Raw genomic sequence first — 22,956 nt, 5'->3', positions numbered from 1 at the left:
CTTACCCCGCGAGATTACAGAAACCACCTTGAATAAACAATCGTGATACCAATAAAAAAGAAACGAAAATCCTTATAATAATTTACGCAGAAGAATGCATACTTTACGATATGTTACATTATATTGTGGTCTTACCTTTGGTTGACACAAAAATCACTAAATAAACAACAAAAAGATTATGTAAAAGTCACCGATCCGTGTATGTCAATATTAATAAAAGAAATACCACACAATATATGTATAATTATAGAGATAGTTGGTTTGTTTAACAATGCATAAGTAACAGTACATGTCAAATTTCTGCCAATTAAAACAGAAATCAGCTTTATAGACATTCATCGTCTTACCTACCCAACTTTCGCTTTAAATATAAATAATATATGTACATATCTTTTGCACAAATATGCAAGGTAAGGGCCAACAAATTGTCACCCAAGAGTCAGTAGAATTAAATTATCAGTAAACTGTACACTGCAAATACTGTTTACAGCCAATGGCGAGAGAATGTCGACTCGCATAACGTTAAAAGAAAGAATTGCCCAACCGTTGAATATTATGTGGTAATTATACTCTTTTGAAGAATTTTTCGGTCGATCGATCGAAAATATTTAATCGAGTATCGTGTTTCGGTATACGAGGTGATGCGCGAGCAGAAAATTATTTGCGACACCATTGCACGAATCGTTAAAGCGTAACGAAAAGGTGGTTGTGATTATGTAAACTTCTTAATTGGCTAACGAGCGTGTTTCTGATTCACGAATTCGACCCGAAATACTTTCATTCCACGACGAGATAATCGACTTTTACGACGGACGATAGAAACGTCTCGCGTGTCGACATAGCCGAGTTAGAGTACAATGTCCGATTGACATTAAACGATCAAAGATGCAACGCTTTTTCCTCATTTTCTCCGTTTTCCCAATGTGCCGGTGCTTCCTCGTCTGTTGCAACCACGTATAATCTTATCTTCAATTAATTTTTTCTTATATTTGTCATTTCATTCACTTCATGGAAGAACTCACTATTATTCCAAACAAAGTTGAGCAAATTTCTAATCTGGATTAAAGATTTCTATGTGCGATAGAAATTACATTTTTGCATCTATAACCATATCATTAAACCAGTAACGAATGAACTACAACAAGGTCTTATGCAATATGGCTTTCGTAGTTATAATGTTGAAAATTATATAACAATACAAACGAATAATTCAGAACAGAAATTTGTAAAGGTCTAAATGGCTTGAGCTGATATGAATGTGACTTTTTATTTACACACTTATATATGATGTAATAACTATTAAAATAAATTAAAACTATCATACTAAAACATTAAGACTATTACTTTATATTTAAAGAAAATTTTAAATTCGTGCAATATAATTAATATACTCTTAATCTAATATCGGCTAAAACGGAAATTTAATTGTTTAATTTTATGTATATATTTTTAAGAAATATTGTTAAATTTACAATTTTAGTTTATTTAAACATTTTAAGTTCTAGACAACCGTTTGTTTTGTCTCTGCTATTATTCGCTACTTACTTAATTAATACCAGCCTATCTGAATAACTGATAAATCAAATAGCCATTCGTCCTATTTCCTTTATGTTTTGAAAATGATGATTTATATCATAGCTTTCATATAAGCCAGTGGTTACGGACATTTTTCAGAATATGTTCCCTTAAAAAGAAAAGAGAATTTCTCCGATCGAGAAACGTAGATCTAATATTTTTATAATATTTACTCTAATTCGTTCAAAAATTAATTGCTTTCATTGACTCTAATTGATCGAATGTTTACCTAATTGAATATAAAACACTATTCAAAGAAATCTTCTTGGCTAATTAAAGGTTAGCATAATTCTCACAGATAGTCTAGAATAAATAATTAATATTTACTACGTTCCAGATTGCACACAATGTTATACGAAACAAACAATTTAAAAAATATTAAGAACATATTTGTATAAATTTGTTTTATTTAATTAAAATTTTTAAAAAGTACCATTTATTAACGAAGTAGAATATTTAAAATTATTTTTTTCGTTTTACATTATAGCAAATAGCAGATTTATTTATGTCTCGGATTCTTGGGATAGGTGTTCGTGTTCGCTAATTTCGACGTACCATTTAATCAATCCGTTCGATCGTTATCAGAGGAAACAAAACCTTATCGAGATACTGGCTGAAAGCAGACATTTCACAATGCTAAAGCCAAATGTGCAATCACGAACCGTGCACCGGCACTCTTTCACGGATTGTAAATATCTAAGACCGTAACAATAATCCTGATTGAAAAACTAACGGCAAGTAGCGGTTGCTAATACCAAAGAGAGGTATGCATACCAATTACATTCGTTATGTGAACATTTCTATTCCAATCGCATTGCGAATCGTTGCCACGAATTTCGAATTACAAAGGACGATTGCTCTCGTTGAACATAAAATGACGTTCGCATCAAACTTCTTTATCAACTCTTTCAGTCCTGATGTTAATCGTAATGGACGTGAATTTGATTAGTATTTTTTACTACGATATATTTAATTTCTGGAATTCTATCAAGAATCATTAGAAACGCGAGAAAAATGTTGCGTCTAAAAGATTTTAAAGTAATATTTTTTATAATAAAACAAATTACATTTTATATAAATGATATTACGACATTATATGTATTCTGTGTACAAAAATTTGATCACAATCTGATATATGAAATATATGAATAAAAACTGTTCATTGACATTGATAATAAATGATCGCGTCATTAGTAGAAAGGCTCAATCCCACAAGATATAAAATAGAAGAAACTTCTGATTTTTAAATAAATGATTTTAACGTTTTTAGTTGCGATTATGAAAAGAAAATAGTAGTTGGCATTATTCATTACGAATCAGACTCCATGTTACTAAGCGCAAAATTGTAACATTGAGAGTTCTAAAAAATGTCTATAATTAATTTGATACAATTACAAATGAAGTTAATTCAAGACAAGGATTAATCATGTTAAAGTAATGCTTCACTAACACCTTATAGTTAAGCATTCTTACACGATTCATATTTTGGCGGCTATGCTAATGGCGGCTATGCTAATGACGGCGATATCGATCATATCGACGGTAACGACATCATGCAACTACGTTCGTATAGGTAGCCAAGCGTTCTTCTGTATAATACTCTTGCATTATTATATCTCTCTTATATTCAGCATTAAACATATTAAAAGTGAAAAATTATAATCAGAGCAATCTATAATAAATATTCATTTCTATCACCGATCCATCATTTGCTTCCAATATATCAAACTTCTGTCAATAAAATTGATACATTCTTTAAGTAATATTACCAACCAGCATGACTACCATGCCTGCATCGAATGTAACCGTGAAGAGTTAAATGTAATTTAACTCGTAATGAAAGAGAATATTATTCATTATTATTTGTTAATGTTAACATTCGGCGATATCACATCAATGTTCAAAAGTAAAGACAACATTTTATCGGCGACCTTTGCTTTATCCACGGTCGGAATACTTCGCTGCTAGCATTATCTTTCGTTCTGCTGAAGTGCATAAACTAAACTTTGATTAATACTGTGCTCAACTTGTTACTTCCATGTGAACTTCGCTCCAGCAGAATTTATCGGTTTCGCGAACGTATCTATATATGAATCGAACATTTATCCGCGTGAAAACAGTTTATTAATCGCTTGTCGAAAATTACGAGATAATACGGCAAGATAACACGAGATAGCCAATATTGTGTCAACTTAGTTGCATCACGGTTGTTGAAGTTGAAATGCAATGTCAGTAAATATTGTACGGTATCGTACGATAGTTGCAAACTTTCGTGAAGATTTAATGACCGATCGATTGAGAAGAAAAAAAGAATCAACGATAAATCAAACGCTTTAATTAAAAGTGACGCGATCCTCGTAACAACGATACATTATCGAATTTGACCACTTCTGATAAAGAGAGCAATGTCTTTTACGCGCCGCGACATCTACTCTAAAATTGGTGCAAGTAATTTTTAAACCTTTTGGGTAACTGCGATAAATTACGATAACTCGATTTATCTTGTTGAGCAGGAGCCAATAACCCACTTCGCTCGCGAAAATATTATGAACGGTACGTTGCAACACGAGATAAGCTCTTGATATTTTTTTTCTATGTTTACCTCTTTTTTTTTAACCTCCCAAGGCTACGATAATTAAATGCGTTATGATTCATTACGCTTAGAAGCTTGTGTCTACGATGTCTATAAGATACGATGCTTAAAGTGGGTATTTACTATTTAACCAGTACTATGAGTATGAAGTTCATAAATCTGTACAATAAACAGCAATGGTAACAAACATTATATACGCATATTATTGAATTCTATCTATTAGTTGGAATATATTTGTTTTTTAAATTAATTTAATGTTCATAATGCAAACTACACGTCTGCTCATAAATATGTGGACCGCGACACTATCCATACTTATATTTAACCTATTTTACTGGCTTCTATTGACCTATGTTTTAATTGACTTCCCTTATGATTTTACTCTCACCTATAACTGAGTGTAAATATTTATTTGTCCCAATTTTTAAGAATGCGTACTTTCGATGCGCGCATGACAGTAAGGGGGCAGACCACTGAAACATTTTCTAGAAATCGATTTTCTTATTGTATCTCGTAAAAGAAACATATTTCAAGAATTATATGTCAAAATTTGAAAAATAAATTTCTATAATTGCTAGAGTTACAACCTCGAATGTGGAATAGTGTTAAACGCTCAACCGAAAGCTACCAATACTTTAAATTCCTTTACCTTTAAACGATACTTTTCAACCTATTTGTAGGTTTAGAGAAAAGTATGAGTCCGAGCGATATGATTCAAGTCACATTTTCTTCAGAAAACTCGTCGCTAGGTCTGGATATAGCCCTTTTTGTAAAATTATGAAATTTCTTTTCAACATCTAGCCATAGATATCTAGTTTAAGAAAATGTCTAGTTCTTTTTTTATCTTAGATTTATCCAGTAGTCTCCAACGTGTCAACTGGTCACCTGTATTTTTATTGCAGAGCTCGTTTACGCATACCGTAGAATCGAGTAAAGGTCGATTCACACTATACGACAACGAACTGTCACGTTCCGGCAACGACACGTACCGGCACCGACACGACAAAACATTCAAACACGCGTTTTAATGGAACTATTCACACTATAACGGTATCTGTTAAGTATGAATAGTTCCATTAAAACGCGTGTTTGAATGTTTTGTCGTGTCGTTGCCGGAACGTGACGGTCCATTGTCGTATAGTCTGAATCGACCTTAACACAATGCTAAATACATTTTGAGAGAGCTTTTTGTTTGCTTATGTGCTCCATAAAACGTACTGAAAATTCGAATACAATTCTGTTACATAGTTTCTTTATAAACATTTGCACAATATACTTTAAAAGTGGTTTTAGAGTGGTCTGCCCCCTTATATTGCGAACGAACGCGCGGCATTGTTCGCGAAAACAATTCGATTCCCAAGAAATGGCATACAACATGACACGAGGAAATTTCTTTTCAGTTTCGTCGACGGCGAATGCGGCTCTAGCAGCGGCGACAGCACAGGTCAACTAGAGCTTAGCGGCGGCGAGCAACCCGAAGAGGCGTCCCCTGCATCGATGCACGAGACCAACAACAATAGTTTGCTCCACGAAGATTTAGAGCGCAGGATACCGTAGCTTGCTTAATTACGTCTAATGTTGACCGATGCTCTCCATGGCGATGCTCGTGTTCGACGAGACAAGCCCGTAAAAGTCGCCTTCCCTGAACGGATCGCGGAAAGAAGAATACACGGAGTGAATCTCGGAAGAAAAAGAAGAGACGAACGGATGGCAGTGAGCAGGGCTTCGTTGAACCACCGTGGAAAAACGAGATAGCCAATGGGGAATCGTCAAATCGGCTGTCGCGAAACGGTCGTCGAGGAGCCGTTCGAGACTTATCGAAGAAGATGCAATTCGGCTTTTACGAAATGATCCGTCCAAGGTCGACCTCTGGAGATCCTTTGAAGGCCAACGAGATGCGAGGTTGACGATGGAAGGAAAGAAAGAGACGATCCTCACGGTCAGCCAAGTCGGCGAATTCTCTTTCTTTTTTCCCATCTTTTTTTTTTCGAGTGTCACCGGGCCCGTTACCTTGAGACGTCTCGATTTTTTCGCTCGCAAGCTATATAACAGTGCGAAACGACTTTTCTTGTATTCGCCACGATCGTTAATTGCAAATTTATATCTTCCTGAATTCGTGTACGATGTATTAGTCGTGTGCCAAAGCCGTTCGAGGAGATAAGAGACATCAACATCTTAACACATTGTCAACCGACCGTGGGAGTTTTCACCATGTCACCGCGATAATGTGCAATTGTGCATTTATGAACATACAGGATAAGTGTAAATAAATGCGCTTATCCTCGGTGTATGGAACCTAAATTCAACACAGAGGAGATTGCTGTACCTCTGAACGATTTTTAGATTTTTTTTTGGCAAGGATTAGTCTGTTTATAATCGCCCCATAAAGTGCACATAAAACGTACTATCCTTCCTCCACAATATGAGGCATTATGCTCGAGCTTTGCGTACCAGACTATCGGAATTTTACTGAACTCGTATTTCCTCTACTAGTGACTTCAAATTTTATTTCTGAGACAAAATGATATGGGATCAGTACCGATAAATATATACGCTATACTATTTAAGTATCGAACCGTATATAATGCATTTTTTAGAAAAGAATGTTATGGAATGGTACACATATTGGTAAAAATATGTGCACACTGCATTGATAAACTATCAATTAAAACAAACGATTCGAAAGAATAACAATTCAACATACAATAATATAACCATAGAAATGAAATATATTAAACGGCTGGTTTGATTTTTTTTGTAAAGTATCACTTGATAATCTACACGTGGTACACCGCAATATTAACTTATTTGTAGATTGTTTAAATTCCTGTTTTTGGTGTTTAAAACAATTCCTCTACATTGATTTTATGTGAAAACATCATTAATTTTTGTTTTATTGTTAGTTATTTCTTTACAACTTGTGCTAGTGAACATTTGGTAAATTCTATTATAAGACAATATAACAATTCATATAGTGTATATTTCTATCGATCAGGATTCCATAGCACTTATATTAAAAGAATGTAAACAATCCTAAGTCTTCAGTTGAGGTAAAATAGTTCTGTAATTCATTACGTACATATTAAACTCAAACTAAATTCAAATCGAAGACGATTTTCAAACTCGATTTTCTTGAAAACTAAGCTTTAAATGAAAGAATATTATTTCATATTTTGTTCTTATTTTTTTATAAGAAATCCATTGTTGTTCCACACCATTTGTTAATCAAAAGGTATGATTATGAAATGGAATAGATGTAATAAATTAAATATACACATGATTCAGCTAAAAATTACAACGATTTAAGTTCTTAAAGCTTGTTGTCTGTGAATAACAACTTTATTGTACGTTATTATTGACTAGAATTAACGGCACTGGTTGTTTCGAATCGTTTAAACCTATTATAACGTATACCGTACAGCACTCTCCCCTATTTATGATCACTTATGTTGCTAGTCTCATGTGGACTCTTTTAGTCTCTTTCAGGAGCTAATTATATTGTAAAAATTTAAAAAAACTTCATATTTGAATGATTCCACAAAAATTTAATTAGTGTTACTTAAAAATTCATGTCAATAGCGGCTAACTTAGATGACCATGCTACTTATATTTCACGTTAAAAAAACACCAAGAAGGTCTATAAGAGATCCCAGGGTTATTTCAAAAAATAATATAAACCTATTTATTAATTGGATGACGGATTAATCAACGTCATTTATTAAACTAACTTCGGAATAACAATATTTATAGAAGCAAACGTGTGTAAATTCTCCCTTGCTTCGTGAAAAAGTAACTGAAAACACTGGTACTTGATTTATCAAGTACAATGAGAGGCCTTTATGAGATAACCATGTCGGGGTCCCCGATAGACTCCGCGTGGTCATCTAAGTTTACAGCCGTATTGTTGCATAAAATTCACAAAATGCACAGTTGGCAAAGTGTTAAATGTCCCGACGAGTCTGCCATTATCCCGAGCTAATAATAATATAAATATGTCGATGTTGCTTCGAATTATGAACGTTCGGTGGTTCGGTTGGCTTGGATTCGAAGGATCTCGAGGTCGACGCCGATAGATCGGATCGCATCGACGACGGTAACGATCAGTGCGACGCAAAAGTGTGAGAAACTGTGATAGAATTTCGTATTAGAACCTCGTTGCACATCGTCCCCCGCGTGACATCGTGCTAAATACTTATTTTTTTCTTTCTTCGTGGTGATCATCTTCGAGTCTGCAAGTTGGACAGGAACCGATGGGGACGTTCATCCCCAAAAGTGACCGTAAAGAGGTATACCGTAAGGATGCCGGGCAATCGAATAGAAATGATACCGAGGATAGCTGCCCAATATAAGGGGAGGGGGGAAAAACGACGTAGAAATGATCGCCGGAATGAAAACCCGGTTTGTTCGACGCGATTTAACCATTAAACAAAGGTTCGAGACCTTACGATCCGCTGGAATTTAAGAACAGTTGAATGCCTTCGCTGCCATTGAATAATTATAATTCTATAATCAAGGATACTGCGGTCCTAAGCTAAAAAGGGGATTTCGACGGCATGTTTCCTTAAATTTTGCGCTTAAATCGGCCAAGTTTCTTTTTCATTTTCGATATACATATAAACAGAAAACTGAGTACTACTTATGGCTCTTTTTTTTTAATTGAATACTATATTTAACAGTGTAAACTTGTGTATGGTTTATCAATTTATTTGTAGATTACATAACATTATTTTTCTAAAATTATAATATAAATATTTGGTATTGTTGTTTTTTTTTTTTTTGGACGGATACTGTGATTTAAAGATTTGAGTTCGTAGAGTGGTCTGAAACGAGAATACAAAGAAGATTTTTAATTAGTATGCGTATTGCTATTGTAGAGATTACGAGAAATTATTAATATTGAGAATTTTACAAAATGGTGCATGTTGAAATGTAAATATCGAAATTGTATATGTTTCTTTGAGCAATTCTTAAAAATTGTATGATAAACTCGATATAAAAACGTAATTTTGATCTCGACCAAAGTCATTGGTATGTAAAAGAACATGTTAAAATTTCAATTGAGTGATGTACCAGCTGATAAATCAGGTCGATTCGAGAAAAACCGGTTTAAAGTTACTTGTACCTATAGGCGAAAAACAGCTTAACAACTACAAAAGCTAAAATACTTGAAATTTGTTCACCAAAATTTCACAATATATTTTCAAATATATCAAATTTCGAGAAATAGAATTTTTTCAATCAATTTTTTGAATGTATTACATTGGAATGATCCATTAATTTCTTTAGCATTTCTATGTACTTAACGAATAACTCTTACTGGATGCCAATATTTTTAGACTGTACATAAAAAATGTTGTAGCTATAAGAAGTTTGAAGGGATATTATATATTTTTTCTTGAACGAACATGACCTTTCTCATTCTTTTTACAACAAATAAACTATTAACGCAACATTCTGTACACTAAAAGTTACTATGACACGTTCGATACGGTAAAAACGACAATGTCACGTAGGAAATGACGTACGTCCGTTAAAGATTAGTGCAAGTTTATTTCGATACGGAAACGTGTAAAATAAAATACTAGTTATCCTACTGGAAAACTATAAAACTTGGAAAAAAGCAAGACACCCCGTTTTGGCTCAGGACGGCTGTATATAATGTTGATGAATTAAATATCAGAAACACGAAAAAGAAAGACACACGGAAACTCTAATCAGAATACGAGGGATAATATCGGTACTTGGCATTAATAATGTGCTATCCGTCATAACACTGAATTAACGCCATCAATCAAATCAAATCAATCAAATTTTAATTAAATATAAATACTTGGAAAGAAAAGAGCACACACAATTTTAAAGAGCGACGCCACAAAGATGTCTTCGAGTTGCTAGTCGTCCATATTAAATAAAGCTCTCGAAGCCCAAAGGGTTAAATTCATCCTACGATTAGAATAGAGTATCGTTCTTTAAAAATGCAAATTTTCAAATGCTTATCCATTAAAGGTTAATTCTTTAAACCGTATCACTATTAGTGCGAAGAAGCGATATGTACCACGTAATATCGATGGCAGTAGAAGTGCTAATGAAACTGTAATATTTATTAACGACTATTGTCTGCTCGCATAACAATTAATCCTATCATCGTTTACACGTTCCTTTAACACCGATATCGTAACTCGAAGCCTATTCGTCAAACATCTCAGAGTTATAATATCGGTGTTATCATTTCTTCTTCATTTTGTCGTGTAAACGTACTCCATGATCGCTCCATGATCAGCAGATTCGTAAGGAAATCTTAATTTAGCGTTTAAATCGAGTAGAAAGACACTTAAGCCCATACGAAGATACGGACTTCGAAGAGTAACGCGTACCTTAGACATATACATGTATACATATATCTATATATTAATATATACGTATATTAACATGTTAATGATCAATACAGTGGATATTGATCATGAATGTGATAATATAATTGTTGCTGTATCATCTCGAGAACAGGGACCAGAGACATCGACTCAAGTTACCAGATCCCGCAGACGCGCGGGTACAACGCATCGACTAGCTTCGCGCAATTGATATGCAAAACTTGCGCATCCCTTCTTCGGCAACAGAGGAGACGATGCATTTAACCCTTTGCTCTCGTCGAGATTTTTGCCAAGACGAACCAGCAACTCCAGACGGTTTCGCGAATATTTGACGAGGTCGAACGAAACATTCGCGGAAAAATTGAAATTCGCCTCCTTCTGCGTCATTACCGAAAACCACATTGTAGTGCCACCATGAAAATTGTTTTCATGCATACCGTACAAAGAAACGATACTTATTTTGATAGTATAGTACTGCGAGACGAATATCAAATTTTTATGATCTAATAAAAAAGCTAAGAACCACTGGTAATTGCACATTAAAAAGTGTAAATTATAATGTAAAGAAATAATTTACCCCTTTCCTCAAAATTTCTTCAAAAGATTTCGACTGTTGAAAGAGTCATAACAGCTTTTTCGATTGAAAGAAATGACAGGAAATTGCTCCGAAGCCGGTGTTAATATTAATACTGATTTTTTATACAAATAACTTCGACTTGTAACAATTTCAAATCAAATTCATGTTCGCTCACTTCGAGAAAAAAAATACATGAAGAAGTTTGGGAACCTATTCGTGAAATGATGTCGCTATCAACGTTTACAGATTCAACGAAATCTAACGCAAAGAAAGATCGTCGCCTCCCAGTCGCCACTCGAGTTGCCACGTGAAACCTAGCGGCGACTAAGAGTCGCCTCTCGAGCGCAAAGGGTTAATAGAACGTGGGCACGGTGCACACTGCACAGCCGATGCGCGAAGCTGGACGTGTACAAATATCATTTTCGTTTTACTTGTGAGTTTTTTTCTACTTTTATCACGTTGCTCTATAAACGCTTCTCTGTTTTCTTCATTCTTAATTCGCTTTCTTTCGACGCCCCGTGGTTGTTTCGAAAGCTCGCGAGTCAATGATGGGCAAAATTATTCAACTAGATGAAAATTTCGAATAACGAATAAACGATAAACCACTGCTTATTTGTTATTCGTCAAACAGAAATTAGAATGTAGATTTCAGATTGAAATATATCTTAATGAGCGAATAAAAATTTAATTTCATATGATGCGATGTGCTTGTATACGAATTAGAATACAGTAAATCCTGTGTAAGAGGCGCACGTACGGGACGTGTCTCTCACATGGTGAAGGATTCGATTCGATTTTCTTCCTTCGAAGCAAGCAGTACCAAGAATTGGTGTGGATAACCAGGCATCTTTTAGACAGGATTCACTATACAGGATGGCCCAAGTAAATGGAACAGGATATAACTTCGTTATCAGTAGATTTACAGAAAAATGTCAAAGGGAAAAGACGAATGGTTAAAAATGTACTTTATTTGTAGGACATGTTTTCTTTTATAAATGCAATGATGCATGTGCAGTCGATAGTTATACTATTTTTTAAAAATAAAAACGCATATTTTTTTACATAGGTTGATTCCTCTCATCATTTTACATAAAAAAAGTATTAGAATAAAGTGGTTAATAAATGATTAGTTTACGAGATACTTTAAACAATTGTCTGTAATGAAAAATATGTTCGTTATAGCTTGTTACACTTACCTGGGCCATCCTTAATATAGTTTTCTAAGATCTTAACAAGCAATTGTCGATATTTTCGAACATGGAACCAAAAACGTTTAACAATTGTTTTTTGAAACCTTGGGAAACCACGTAAAATTTTCATTAGTTAATCTAATAAACGACACGAATAAGTTTCTATGTTAGTTGTATTTTTTATATATTATCCGATTACAATTTTGCCTGTCTTTGTCGAGAGCTCGTCGAACGCTTTGTCGCGGCGAATTTTGTACGGGGTTCAAGCCCGAAAATCGCTCCCTTCCGATTTTGTTCGCACGCATGTCTGGTATTTGCGTGCTGATACTACTGATCGTACATGCAGCACTGTTCAAAAGTTTCGATATGTGTATTAACTAACTCGTATTCACCGCACCTTTCTCAATAGACATCAGTTTCAATCAATTTATATTGTCATTGCAATGTCCACGAGATGTTTTTTTTTTAAGAACTGTTCTTTAAGGTCGATAATGCAAGGGCAACTGTGCGTTAAAGAAAGAAGTAATATTCATCGCACGTAGGCGCGAGCACGTTAAGATTAACACAATGACTGCAAACCCGATTTCATAAAAGTTTCCTAAAGAAAATGAAGAAGTTTTTTCTTCGTAATTACGTTTTATAACCAAGTACGTTTATTTTTATATAGAAAACTGAAGTTAATGTTTGTGATTAGAAAAACTAAAATAAATAAGAATTTAGTCAGCACAGTAATATTATTGTTTAAAGTAAATGTTTCAACGTTGGGTCCACTTTGACATAAATGAGTACATTTATTAAAAATTAATGAAACATCAACTTACTTTTATACTTTAAGTAGTGGCAATCAACGCTTTTGCTTATGGTTATTCCATCGTGACAACTTTATAACGGAAGACGAAATAAGAAAAATATTTTGTATAAAAGAATGTTTGTCTTCTCTGATATCCTTCTTTAATTTCTCTAACCTTTTCCACTTTATTATTCTTTACTTTCTTCCTTCATTTTTCAGGTATTTCTTGTCGACTTATTGAATTGCTTTCCTCTATTTATTCCGTTTATTAGTATCGTACTCATATTTATAACTAGTTGTTCGCCAAACAAGGCGATGATTATAAAAAATGAATATAATTATTATTCAATTCACGTTAATATTAAACTTCACATTTTATTTACATTATTTAATTCGCAAGAATTCATGAAATTTTCCTATACATCTAATTTGAATTATTCATCTCTGGATGAACCTATGTTTGCATAGTTACGTTAAATCTTTCTATAATATATAAAAAGTTTCAACCTATGACTTCACCGTTTTAATGCAAGCTATCATTTATTTAAATCTTCACATCTATAACCTATTCCTCCTCCTGATTGATAATAATCATTGTATAAATTTTCTTTGTAAATATGTATTCATTTATTCCAAAGACCTAAACTTAAAATGCAATTGTTTACTGTAAATAATACCATGCTTGTACTGACAAACTTCTCCATTTTTACACATACATATGCGTGGCGTAGGACAGAGTTATTAAGAAAAAATTCATAACTTTTGTAACTGCAAAGTACAAATAACAGAGATTATTATAGGCGACACACATACGCATAATAATGATTTATTAATAGATAAAATTGCATTAATTGTCATTCTCCACGTGACATTCTCATTTTCACGTCACTTGACATTCATGTGGCTTATTTATTCACTATTATTTTCTTCGATCTATTCTGTAACAGTTCCTAAAAATATTGTTCTTATTCCCAACAATGTATTCTAGTAACTCACTACGTCGTATAAAAAGATTGTCCCTGCAGTACTTTTTTTTCTTAATATTCATCAAAGTCGTAAGAAACTACGGTGATGCGTCAATTATGCATTAATAAATAACCTTAGTATTTTATTTTGATTAAAAACTGAATTAAAAAAGAATAAAAATATCATAACAGACACTGGAAACTAAAGAACTTTAAAGATAGAAATGGCTGAAATTTTGTCTGTATAATTTGATAAAATTGTTCTATAACTTATGACATATTCATCACTTTTCATTCTCTCTATATTAAGAATAATAAAATACAGCAAATTTTATCAATTGCAATGAGACAATTGTAAAACAAAGTTTTTAATACTATCCGATACAAGGATTAATTTATTATTATGTAAATCTTAAGAAGAACCATACGTGTCCACCAGCGTATGCATAGTTTCAATTACAAAGATTATACGAAACAAAATGAATTTCAAACAATTTTTTAAAACAAATATTATTAAAAAATGGGTTTGAAATAATCCATTAATTTTACTCTGCAAAGCTTTGCGAAAATATTTCTTTACAAAGCTGTCCTCTAAATGTTAAAAAAATGAGAAACACTTATTCATGAGACTTCTAAGATATCCTCTTTTACTCGTTTACTCTGTTCAAGCATGAGATTGAGAAATGGTAAAAAACAATTTACGTACAAACTGTGCAAAGTATACAAAATTATAGTCATACCTAAACTTTTGAGCGGTACCGCACGTCGCGTGCGATTACTGCTTAGCTGTGCGTAAAACGACCATTGACCATATTGAATCCTGTACGTTGCGGATGTAATGAACACGTTTCTAAGTAAAAGTAATGTTATTAGAGGTGAACAAAGTAGTGAGAACACGGATGTTCCATGATATACACTTACATCTGAAAATTGTGATACTTTCCTTGCGCTAAATTCAGGGTTTCTTCGTGAAAAAAATGATTATAAATTAAATAAAAATGTTCTAGTATTTACGGATCGAAATCTTGCATTCAAAACTTCCAACCGTGAAACGTTATTTTTTCAAAAATAACATAGCTAGGTCGATCAGAACTATGAAGAAGGAACGATACATTAAAGATAGGATCCCGGTGAACCTACATGCATGTTATCCAGCAGCAAAGATGAGCAAAATTCTCATATGCATAAAAAATTTTGCTCGTTTCTGCCTCCAATATCAATTCGAGTTCCAGTTTGATGAAATACATTTGAAAGACTCTCATCGTTTCAATTGGTTAACCATGTATGGAGTTTTGAATGATTTGAGTTTACTTATGGTGTCGCGTCGCGTACCATAGTACTTTATTATGATCCCATAAACACTTCGAGCGGCAAGATAATTGAGATCAAAAACGTTGAAAGAAAGGAAGTAGAAAAAAGTAGGAAGATGACTAGTTGTACTCGGTCAAGATTGCCGCGGGTGATCCACTAATCCGAACGTTGCAAGGTCCGTTGCACTGGCTCGTAAGTATAAATATTAATTATTCTGTCTGGCCCTCAGAGAATAAAAAATTCTTTGAATGGATTCTTTGATTGCTGTAAAGAAATCTTTCACTCCATTACATTTATGCAGAGTTGAATAAAACAAAGAAAGTCGGTCTCAAGACGTACCCGTGTTAGAATCATAAAATGTATGAATAATTATAGAAAGAAGAGTGTATATATACAGAGTGTTCAAATAGAAACAGATCATCTTAATATATTCGTTAAAAAAGAAGTGTTTATTGAGAAGTATGTTTATTATCTTTTAATCTAGAATTTTATGTCAGGATTCGCTACAGTAACAAATTTTGAAGACAGAATTATTAAAATACGCCTATTCTGAATCCAACAATTTCCAAATCATCCAGCTGCTAAAATATTAATATTCCAATTTCATCTTTCTTGGTTAAGAGATAAATATCTTGAAAAGTATTAGTATTAGAGTGATTATATCTTAATGTTTTTGTTCTCAAAATTCTTTGCTTTGAACAGTGAGTGTATAAAATTCTGTCATAAAATAATGGAGATTCCATAGAAAAGAACACTTCTTCAGATTTCAGAAATGGGCGGTTTCTATCGGTGTGCTCTGTGTACCTGCGTTATATTTCAATGTAATATACATTATGTATAGATACACACATACACAGAAATATCTATAATACATATATATATATACGTAAAGAAATATATTTTCTAAATGAAAGAATTTTATAAGTGACCATATTCTGCACACGCGCTTGTGAGCAGTTCAAGTGTGTTCACACACGACGTCGAAAGAAAGAGAATATATGATACGATATACCCATATATAGAACGTAATAGAGTACATATATACAGCATGCTCGGCATAAATATAGTCAAAATGTACTCAATTGTTTCATAAATTACTAAAGACGGAAGAACGTTATTTATACATATGTTGTTTAATCTGGGAAAGAAACAGCAATGACGGAATTGCGTTTCATTCCGATCATTAAACGTGACAATTTCACGTCTACCTTAATTGCTATTTTTTTGACAACAGATTCTACTACAAATAATCAATTTTTACAATAGTAAATTATAGAAAAGTTGTTTAATTCCATACTTCAAAATGATAACTGTTCGTTGTAAAATGTAAAAGTTCGTTCTTTTTGCTTAATATTATAGTTTCTTGGGTAACAACAATTGCGAAAATAACTACAACAATAAAATATAGGGTTTTCCAAACGAAACATTAGAATTTTATTTTATAACACCAAAGTACGTATATTGAGAAGTTGACATATTAATATCGATATGATATGTACAGTGGGTGTAGAAAGTATTCCAAAAAAAACTGTGTAAAATTGTAATTTATTAACTTATTTTTGATAAACAATGACATTCTACATATTCTTGGAAATCTCTAGAATAGATAGAGTATAAAAAAAATAGCTATTTATGTAAGTTGCGAAATTAACAAGAAAAAAACAATTAATCGATAAAAATATTGAAGCAATAAGTATTCGCACAACTGTTTAAAAGTATTTTCCTAGAAATTTGATGTTTTCTAATTCACACGAAGCGATAAACTAATGTGTTTACGTTACAAACTCTACTGTAAATGGTTCGTCATAAGAATCGTACAAATACTTATTGCTTCTATACTTTTACCTACTTTTCGCATTTTTTTTGTTAATTTCACAAATTATATTAACTAGTAAATGTTGTTTGGACTATATCTATCTTAGAAACTTCCGAGAATATGTAAAATACTTTCTACACCCACTGTAAATGATAAAAATCGAATATATTCCATACCATTTGTGATTTATTAAAAATACAAAATCCTGAAGCTTCTTTTGGTACCCCCTTTATTTCGTCCTATGTTTTAAATAATCAAAATAAAAATATTTTATTTACCAAAATTTCATTTTCTACTCGAAATGTTATTTCATTGAAACAATAACATCCATTAGTTAAAATAATATTTGAAATATTTTTCTCTAAATTTTACCCAACTCTGTAAAACACTAATTGTTCTGTACTGCAAGGGATAAAATAGTCGTCAATATTCGTGACCATAATTTTTTAATGGCTGGTACAAAGCACATATTATTCAGGGTTTCTCGAACTCGCCCTTGTGAAAAGCACAAATGGGCAATGTCTCATATAGATAAATATGTCCAACAACGAATAACATGTAAACAATTCGTTAAATAATTGGAATTCGTTATTCATATAATAGCGATCTGAATTATACATTTGAATTATGTTTCCTGTTGATCGAATAACGTTTGATACAAAAAATCATTTATATAAAAGTCTTACTCGTTATCTATTATTAATAAAATTCTGGTCACGTTTGATGGCGACAGTAACATTTCATTTTATTATTCCAATGGATTGGTAACTGAATAAAAATATAATTAAAGATTGACGAGGCGTTTCTCAAGGAAAGTAATAATCAGAAAAAATAATTAAATTCCATTGTCAAGACCTCCCTCATCAAACCGAACATCATTTGTGCAGACAACGTCTTTATACCCTCGGGAGTCGATGAAATAATTAAATGTACGTACATACATTGGCACCGAGCACACTATATAAATAGACACGTATGTCCACAATGAGTCGTTTATGCACACGTACCTACGTAAGTATGCGATCGAACAATACATATGAACGAGAAACGAGAATGCATTGCCTTAAAATTACGAGTCTCGAATACGGGAACCTCTTTCCGTATGGAACAAATGAAATTAAATTATTGCGTTGTTGATAGCGCTCGAGGCACAGTTTTCATTTCAGGGTACGTGTCGTTATTATTATCGTCACCTCTTCATCCTATTCTCTCGTGAACAATTCAGAAAGACATTCGTGCAACCTTCAAACCGAATTTAATACATTTAAAATGAGAAAACGTGACAAGTTCCACGCCATACTTTCTATGGTTCTCAAATTGATTGTACACGTTCAAAGTACCTATGAACGAAACTAACACGTGATACGCGTTTACCATCCATTACATTTCATACTCAGACTTGCATATTACAAAAGAAACATATTCCTATGCCACATATTAGTTTATATTGCGCACTATGTTATTGTTATCGCTATTATTATATTACGATTTGTATTATTATTATTATTATTATTATTATTATTATTTTATTGCAATAGTTTAATGTCACGTTAGTACAATTCTTGTCATTTCGAGTCGGTAGACATACCATGCGAACTTTGTTCATGATATTATTATTTATCCTTATCGATAAAGCAAACTGAGGAGAAATAGTATTTGCAATAGAAAGTAACGCGCACAACGTACAATGGTGCACCGTTTTTTTATCCGTTTAGTAGTTGTTTTTAAAGCATTTATCGAGTACTTGGTTTAAAGTTGTAAAAGGAAGATCGGTGTTTTCTCCTATTTCTATTCCGAATGCTATTTTGCCCACATCTAAGCAACGAGTTACAGAATTCTACTAGCGTATGTACGTTCACGAACGGGGGAAATGTTTGAAAATATACATAGTTAAGAGCAAAGTATGCGCGATCGGGTGCCGTTTAACCTCTTGCGTTGGTATCATGTGCCAAGCACGTCGAGAAACTTTTCTCCTAGAATTAAAACTGACATACTGTACGCGTCGATAATCGGTTATTCTGGAAAAAGAATATAGCAAAAACTATATTATTCTCGCTTTTATACTCTTATTCGTAGTTTTGACTGAATGCACCAAAACAAATGTTGTAAACCGTTTTGTTTTTATTCCTGGATATTACATCATTTTGTCTACATGGAGAGCAATCGATACATGTATGTATTATCCAAGGAATATTCTACCAACCAAAAATTAAAGGAAAAATTATCTTCAAAAACAAAGTTTGTGCTGAAAATAAAAAGAAAACACAAAGAAATTACGTGGTGGTGTAAACAATTTATTGTTGGATTTATTGTTGATTAATAAACAGAATTGTTATTGTATATATAATTCGACACGATATATTATACTCTGTTTATAAATAGATGTTATACATGTCTGTGTTATAAACATCTATAATCAGAATTATTGTGTTCATAAAATATTGTGTTGATTCATAAATGACTTCCACTTCATAATTTACAATTTATTTTCAAATATATTATTACATAATAATTCTAAATCAATTATATAATCAATCACTTGATCACATTTAGCAGGTCAATTAAAAATTGCTACCTGCATCCAGTTCCCCGAAAGCATGATTATTTGTCAATGGAAGTTATTTATAAATCAATGCAATATTTACAAAGAGAATTTTTGATGTTCCATGAATCACGTCGAATTTATGTATACAGTTTGATTACGCATATTTATGAAACTGCGCAAGAGGATAACGCGCACACTTGCTCAAAGGATATTTTATCGAAAATGAAAGGATGGATTTTAAGATGAAAAATTGACCCTCGATCGAGTAACCACTTTTTCACTTAACATTTCGAGACACATAAAGTACACGAAAGTTACAATACGAACGATATGAAAGTATAATAGATTTTCGAACGAATCAGTCTCATTTGCTAATGTTTCTAAGGTACTTAATTTTCGATAGTAACGGGGTGCAATTTTCTATCGTGTGTATTCTTGTGAACATTTTTACAGTTTCTTGCGAACGCTGTATTGTAAATGTCTCTGTTTAAGTCGGATCGAAGGTTATTCGACAAAATTTGGAAACACTACAAAAAGAGACTGAATCGATATTTTGCGCTACCGTGCGAATATAAACTGAGCGTAACGATACAAGGAATCGTAGTGAGAATGTGGACAATTTTAACGACGATTGTATACAGCGCTTTAAGTACACACATACCGTATATATTTGTGTACGATACATGAATATAAACCTCCTAAATAAAATGAGCTGGCCTCTGTAAGCCCTGTTTTGCGTAAAAACACGTCTTCTTATTTCCGAACCTTTTGTTTCGAAACATTGAAATTATATACAGTGGGTGTAGAATGTATTCGTACACCGATCAATTTCCCAAAAAACTTTTCTGTGAAATTGTAGTTTCTTAACTGCTTTCTTTATAATCAATGATATTTTACATATTCTCAGAAGTCTCTAAAATCGATATAGTCCAAACAACATTTACTAGTTAATATAATTTGTGAAATTAACAAAACAATGCGAAAAGTAGGTAAAAGTATAGAAGCAATAAGTATTTGTACGATTCTTATGACGAACCATTTACAGTAGAGTTTGTAACGTAAACACATTAGTTTATTGCTCCGAATACGTGTACGAATGTACGAATTAGAAAACATCAAATTTCCAGTAAAGTACTTTTAAAAATGGCTCTTATAGAGGAATTGAAAAAGATCCCACTTCGAATAACTACATAATAATTTAGTTAATTCAATGTTTACAAGAGTTACAATAATCATAAAATCAAAAGGAAATCCCTCAAAGGAAATATTATGTACTTGTAAATTAATGTAAATTTCTTTTTTTTTAATGAAGTTTTAAAAATTAAACAGTTGTACGTATACTTATTGCTTCAACATTTCTATCGATTAATTGTTTTTGTCTTGTTAATTTCGCAACTTACATAAATAGCTATTTTTTTGTAATTTATCTATTCTAGAGATTTTCGAGAATATGTAAAATGTCATTCTTTATAAAAAATAAGTTAATAAATCACAATTTTACACAGTTTTTTAGGAAATTGATTGGTGTACGAATACTTTCTACACCCACTGTAAATACTTCGTGTTAAATAATTGGAATCATTTGGCTTCTGACTAAATTATTCACCTATCTCCTGATTTGAATAAAAAGATCGGTTCAGAGATCATGACTTTTTGTATCATAAACCTCGTAAATCGAAAAACAAAAGAAATTTAATTAATTTATTTGAGTTCCAAATAAATATAATATACAAATGGTAGACAAGAAATATGCGATCAACCATTGAAAAACATATAAACATGTAAGGTAAGTTCATCTTTTCGAAAAATAAAGTTTTCTACAAGCAATACTTTAAAAATATGTCTATTCTGTCTCTAAAAATGTTTCATTGTTAAAGAGAAACTATTTTTCTCATTCATGTGATGCACTAAATTCAATTGCTCGACAAAATAAGTAAACTGCGAATTTTTATACAATATGCAATAATATAAAAAAATATTGAAAGTAATGTTCGTATAATACAGTAGTATTTACACAGTAAAACGAATTCTTCTTTAGGTTCAATTTGTGTATGAAAATGGTGTCTATTGACGAACACGAATGATCATATGTTTCTGTAACAACAATATTACATCTGTATTAAATATGAAATTTTTAATATTTCTGATTAAAAAAAAGCACGATCATATGCACCATTCTGCAGTTAAAAATTTATTTTCATATTTCCAAGAACACAAACATTTCTATGTCTTAATAATTAAAATTAAAATTATCCATTTTTACGATACCATTTCACATCCCTCTTGAATTTTAAAATGCCTCCTTATAAGTAGTGCCCTCAGTTTAAAAATTACTACGTCAGAATCATTTTACCATGTCAGCTTCAAATATAATTTTATGAATTCAAAGTGGAATATGGTTACAATGCTACTAGCGGTAGGTATAGAAGAAATTAGAACCGCGTTACTACGACGTTATCGATTCAAGCTAGACTCAAAGTTCAGTATTCACAGATTATTACCGTAAATATACCTAGCTACGATAAGTTAACAATTTCGATATATTAAAATTCAAATTCAAATTAAATCATTCCATCATAAATTTTCCACTGTCTATATTTGATGTAAGAGATTATTATAATAAAATTGATAAATGATACAGTCATCATGAAAAATGAAGGTTTTATTAATCTGAATGAAATAGAAAAGTTATCAATCTGTTATTTTTTACTTCTTTTATAAGAAGTCATAGAGGAAGTTACTATAGATGAATGTTATAATTTTGATTTCTGGTACTATTGGTTAAACAAAACCTATTTTTTTTCTTTAATTGTGAAAGATGAATATTTTCCTATCAATTTTATTTATGGTATGAAAATTATTTGTAATACTCATGTCAGAACCTATGATGTTCGTAACTTTAAACACATTTATTCATAACCATTAGTGAGTCGATTTTACCGTTAAAATATATATTCTTTCTTATTTAACAACTTACAGCTGATAAATTACCGGACAATTAGTTGTATGTATTTTTAATTTATAGTATTAGTCAAGAATAAGCATCTAAATTGGAAATTACAGCATGGTGTTAGCAACTCTAATCTTAACTCTGATTGTACGTCCAAAAATTTTAAATTGATACTCTCATCTTTTTTATGAAACAATCAAGATGGACTCTAAAGGACTCTGCTGCAGTCGCGTTTTAATAAAATCTACTTTATCTTCTGATGGAACAAACTCA

General features: G+C 32.2%; 1 protein-coding gene across 2 annotated transcripts in view; it reads left to right on the top strand.

Annotated features, from left to right (window-relative positions):
* The window catches only part of LOC128888083 (class A basic helix-loop-helix protein 15-like), a 64,680-nt gene extending 50,346 nt beyond the window's left edge, over positions 1–14,334 (top strand). For both annotated transcript variants that reach the window (XM_054144716.1, XM_054144717.1), the window contains one exon: positions 5,569–14,334. In XM_054144716.1, the coding sequence (XP_054000691.1) occupies positions 5,569–5,725 (157 nt within the window). In that variant the 3' untranslated portion in view covers positions 5,726–14,334. The remainder of the gene's footprint in view (positions 1–5,568) is intronic.
* The last annotated feature ends 8,622 nt before the right edge of the window (positions 14,335–22,956 follow it).

Source organism: Hylaeus anthracinus, unplaced genomic scaffold (genome assembly GCF_026225885.1).
Source record: "Hylaeus anthracinus isolate JK02 unplaced genomic scaffold, UHH_iyHylAnth1.0_haploid 11989, whole genome shotgun sequence".
Classification (NCBI taxonomy): domain Eukaryota; kingdom Metazoa; phylum Arthropoda; class Insecta; order Hymenoptera; family Colletidae; genus Hylaeus; species Hylaeus anthracinus.
Note: the sequence above shows the minus strand (reverse complement) of the source record. Positions and strands in the feature narration are given on the sequence as shown.